A 5,342-nucleotide genomic window follows, 5' to 3' on the forward strand; every position below is an offset into this window, starting at 1 on the left:
TTTGTAAAAATACCCCGCCTGGTTGAATAATACAATAACTAAGCCTTGAACCACATTAGAAAATGTTTGTCGGACACAGTACACTATTTTAGAATGAACTATTTTTAGAATGAACATTAAAAAAAAATGGGGTTGTTACTTTGTAACTATTTATTTTTTACAAATTCTATTAAAATATATGGCTCACTATGATTACTAATCAATATATCAAATATTTTTACATATATGAAGAAAAAAAACTTGATTAGTTTCACACATGGGACTTACCCATCTGTTAATTATAAAATGTCATGAAAACAATGTATAACAAGTCAATTTTATATCATTAATTTAATTATAATAGATCCAATATAACGAAATCGTAAAGGTGGAGTCCTCAGACCATAATAGTTTTATAAAAATATTCTTCGATTAATTATTTCGTACGTTTATTTCTTTTTGTTGGACGTAATTCAGCACATTTGTGTTATGTGTCCTCCTTCTCGCACTTTTCATATTCTGTACTCTTTTTATCACGCTCGGTATTATCATTATCATCGTCATCGCCAATGTCATTATCATCGTCGTCATCGTCATCGTCATTGATATCGTCATCGTCATCGTCATCATCATCGCCATCATCATCGTCATAATCATCATCTTCAGCATTATTATCATCATCGTCGTCATCAGCTTCACTTGGAATCAGCTCCATACAAGTAGTCTCATCCTTATTAGAACTACTACAATTATCCTTTCCGCTGAGAAGTTTTTTCCACCGTTTCGAATTTATTTCCAGTTTACTTTTGGTTTCCTCACCGATTACACCAATATCCATCCAATATTTTCGAGCTTCGCTTTTTTTTCGTATTTTCAAAAGACTTTTGTGATGAAAGATATTTGATGAAAAGTATAGATAACAAAATATATAAAAATATAAAAATATATATATTTCTTACATATTTTTTCCAACTCCAATTAAACATTTCGCTGACATTTTTGGAAGTAAATGCTTGTACTTGTTTAATTCATTCTTGAGGCTTGTCATATCACGCCCGCCAGCACAAGCGAAATATTCATAAAATTTACCAGATGGACCAATTTCGAAGAGTTGTGGTCCATTCGCTTTTGTATGTGTTCCTAAAACAAGAGAACAACCCATTGGACGTTTACTAGTATCTTGAGTGAAGGTATGTACATATCCAGATGTTATCTCTACTAATGGAAGTAATGGCATTGGCCTGTTATATTCCGTCCAATGACGCGTACAGTTAAGTAGCATTCTCCTCATCAAATGTTTTGCATCTGGGCAAAAACCAAAATATCCACAACAAATAGTATCATTAATTGATTTTAAACGCTGAAGACTACTTCGCACATACAATGGATCTTTTTCTTTTTCTGCAATCAAGACAACACTGCGTTTTCCTCGCAATGCTATAATATTTTCACCTCTCTCAAGAGCTTTCTCCGCAAACGACAATTGTTCTAATCTTCCTTCCGAATAAAACTTGCAGGATACTGGGTAACACCTTAAGTTACAAAGTAGGAATGTGATATTTTTTTATATGTAAATTTTTAAAAATGTTAAACTTTTTAATATTTTAATGTGTTGTGATCGAAGAAATTTGGCGGCAGGAACTTATGGACTTGAAAACAAAATTTTGGTACGGGCTACATAGTGCTGTCTTTTTTGTTTCAATGCCTATTGATAAGATTGTCTTATTGCTATATGGTTTTGTCTCACTGAGTGTTAGTCTTTTAAATAGCAACACACACATTCCTCATTCCCTTGTACTTAACCTTCAGTTGTTCCCTCTGACCTACGTTCCATTCTCTATGCATAATGCATTTAAGGACCTAAGTGGCCATATCCTAAACTCAGTTGAGTTAGTATAGTTCTTATTTTATGAGGAAAGCCCCTTTCGTGGCCATTGATTTCTGGTATAGCCCTGTTAAGGCATCTTATTATCTCCACTTATTCCTCATTTATATGTAATGATATTGATGTATACTGATGTAAGCTATGGAGTTTAAATGTATATACTTACTTCTACATTCTTAACTGCCTTTTCACATTGTTTTACTTTCTCCTTGATTAAATTCATAATTAAGCAATTTTTTTTGAAACAGACGCTGCAAAAGTTGATTTAAATTATATTTCAACTTTTTCGTAAATTTATTATTTTGACTAAATTTTAGATTTTGGTTTCAATTAAATAAAAATCTTTTTTATTCAGTTTCTGTTCTTGCGTCAGTATTTTTTAACTGCTTTAAATTTTAGCAACTATTTCAACTTATTCAAATTTTCAATCCAGCTTAATTTTTATCTTTCAAAGTTATTTTAAAATTATATGGTTCAAAGCATACTTTATTTTCAAGAAAATTAAAACAAGCTTATAGAAATTCTTGTATATTCATTTTTTTACAAATCGGAAACCTTTCTGATCTCATCATCTCCGATTTGGCTGAAATTTTTTTTATGAATTGCTTTCATAAAAAAGCAGACCAGTATTTTGGGAAAAAGTTTTGAATTTTTTTTCTAGGAGATATGGACCCATGGGGTGTGGACAATTAGCATTGTAGACACATTTTTAATGGTCATATCTCAGGCTCCGTTTACGATAATAATTTAAAGTTTATTGCATTTTAAAAATAATTAATTGAACTTTTAAGAAATTGTTTATATTTAAGTACTAATATTAACCGTTAAATTGTAAAAAAAAATTTTTCAAATGTATCTTGAGAATTTTTATTTTTTATATTTTAATTAAATTCAGTTTTAAGTTTTATTGAGATATAAAATTTTCCGAATAACATTAATTCTTGATACTTTTAAACATTTTTTTTCTACTACATATGATATGATATGATCAAGCATATGCGTACTTTATTTCCATTAAATTTCAATATTTTTTCCTGAGATACGGGTCTTCTTATTTTATGACAGAAGCTTATAAAAAATTCAGCCAGATCAGAGATAATGAGGTCACTGACCTAAATCCGTCCAATTTATAAAAGAATGATCCATATACATTTTTCCCCCAATGCTCTGTAAAATCATAACAGTTGTATTTTTCACTATGTTTCCAGCCATCCTTAACTCCCAATGGAGCATAAAACCACAGCATTCTTTACACATTAAGCACTGTTTGCAACTTTATATATTTTACTTCAATTGCAGTTAAACATTCTCACCTTCGTGTCTTCTGTTCTTAAACACGTCTTAGTTGAAGCGCCAGGAGGCAAGATAAACTGTTGGGATTAGTAGAATTTGTTAGAAAAATTTATTAGTGAATACTTAAATGCATATGTAAATATATTTGAAGTACTTCCAGCTTTTTTGGTTGATTTCAACTACCTCTTTTTTCTTAACAGAAAGAAAAATTATATACCACGACTTATAGGTTATACTGTACTATCTGTGGAGAAAGATTGTTAAGCTAACTTTGAACGTCTGAGACTGCTAATAAAGCTTTCAACTCTTAGTTCAAGTTTAAAGAATACAATCAGATTAATAAGACCCGAACAAAAATACTGAATACGTTGTCTCGTAGAAGTAATCGTAGAAGAATAATAGATAAATCATCTGGTATTACACTGTGTATATTACAAAAACTACAGACCTACAAATTTCTACAGATGTTTTCATCACTTCTTGATCTTATGTTTAAGATAGAAGTGTGGTATCTGTCAAATTGTTTAGAATTTTCATTAAGTGAAATACCCTGTTTTAGCTTGCAACTTCAATAACTCTTGCGGTATTAAAAATTATGTTATACAATTTGTTTTAAAAGATAAGAGACTGTAAGTCTGCGTTCTTTGGCTTGTGTCTTCATTTCAAAAATGTACCCAAGCACGGTGCTTATATGGATACCTACTCACAGCATGGAGTGCCTCATATTTCATCCATGTGCGGTAAAGTTGCAACTTGGTGCTTTCACGTTGATGTTGAAAAAATAATTGTTAAAACTTTTTCGTATGTGCACAAAATATTAAAATGCAAATGTGTTGTAAGTTGAAATTCAAACAAATGTATAGCCCCTCGTCTAAGCTTTGTCTTTCGTTCGCAGAGATAAGAAGGAGCCTTGAAAGGATTTTGTAATAGTCAAAAGGTGCTGTAAGTTGGTTTAGTGCATTTGCTCTTTTATTTTGCAAAGGTTTTTGTTCTTGTGTCTTCTATTTAAAATATTAAAATGCGTAGGAGAAAAGCGTTTTATTGCTTGTAAGGATAAGAATTATATTTAATCGTAACTTTTATTGTTTTTTAAAAAGTATGAAAAAAATTTTAAATATAAAAAGTTCATTTTAGAATCATAAAAAGAAATTACAAGAAAAACATTTCAATATTTTTATTTATAAAATACGATTATTTTTATTAACTCCGAGAGATAAACAATAATGTACATTTTTCTTAAATTAAAAAAAAATAATAATAAAAATAATAATAATAATAATAACATTAATAATTTCTACACAAAAGGGTTTAAATAAAACAAAAGGGTTTGTGCTTATTGGAAAGCATTTTACTTATATCCAAAGTACTATGAAGTTTTCAGTCAACATATTTTGGATTTTTCAGATCTTAAATTTTCTAATCCATACATAGTAGCATTCTTAAAAAGAAAATAATACAATTTATTATTATGGTTTCAATTAAAAAAATTATAAGTAAATGCCTAATCAAATTTTTACTAATGCTCTAATAGCATGTTCATACTGCTTCATTTAGCCTTTTTGTTCATTAAAGCCGCTAAAGAGCTTTTATTTCAATGAAAAAATATTTTTGAATGATACTAAGTGCTAAGGAAGATAAATCAATATCACTATTGTAAGGTGACCACCCACATCTAGAAAATTAAAACAAATTATGATGGCAACCTTAAGTAGAAGTGAAGTGAATGATACTTGGAATGATACTAAGTGCTAAAGAAGATAAATCAATATCACTCAAAGAATTAATGCAAGCAGTTAAAACTACTGTAAGGTGACAACCCACATCTAGAAAATTAAAACAAATTATGATAGTAATCTTAAGAAAAAATGAATTGAAATCAGTGTGGGCGTGTTTTAATAAATATTTATTATTCCATTTTATACAAATACTTTGTAATTTCGATGTTGATTACATATTAATTGTAGTTTCACTTGTAACTTTCACTATAGAATACTTATAGTCTTTCATACTTATAGTCTTTCAAGTCTAAAATTTTTTCTTGTGAATAAACAAATGGTGATGAAAGTATGTGTCAATAAAGTTTTCCGTTTTCATTTGTTCAAAATCTTGTAACCAAAGAAAATCTTTTGGAATAAAGTACTTATGTACATATGTATATAGTTGAACACAAAATACAAATATACAT

At 29.1% G+C, this 5,342-nt stretch overlaps 1 protein-coding gene across 1 annotated transcript; it reads right to left on the bottom strand.

The window, feature by feature from the left end:
• Positions 1-188: 188 nt before the first annotated feature.
• Positions 189-3,110, bottom strand: LOC119674481 (proteasome subunit alpha type-3-like). The gene is made up of 3 exons (XM_038085619.1): positions 2,977-3,110; positions 939-1,511; positions 189-860 (listed from the first exon to the last, which is right to left on the bottom strand). Exons 1-3 carry the CDS (start codon positions 3,108-3,110, stop codon positions 467-469), a joined length of 1,101 nt encoding a protein of 366 aa, XP_037941547.1. The 3' UTR covers positions 189-466.
• Positions 3,111-5,342: the final 2,232 nt, after the last annotated feature.

This window comes from Teleopsis dalmanni, chromosome 2 (assembly GCF_002237135.1).
Source record: "Teleopsis dalmanni isolate 2A chromosome 2, ASM223713v2, whole genome shotgun sequence".
Lineage (NCBI taxonomy): Eukaryota > Metazoa > Arthropoda > Insecta > Diptera > Diopsidae > Teleopsis > Teleopsis dalmanni.

Bases quoted from the DNA above. Each gene is read 5' to 3' on its own strand.
- LOC119674481 (XM_038085619.1), bottom strand. From the start codon at position 3,110: ATGCTGTGGTTTTATGCTCCATTGGGAGTTAAGGATGGCTGGAAACAT. The intron at 1,512-2,976 runs GTCAGTGACCTC...TTGTAACTTAAG, and splicing joins TATAAATTGGACGGATTTAG to GTGTTACCCAGTATCCTGCA. The intron at 861-938 runs GTAAGAAATATA...TCATCACAAAAG, and splicing joins ATTGGAGTTGGAAAAAATAT to TCTTTTGAAAATACGAAAAA.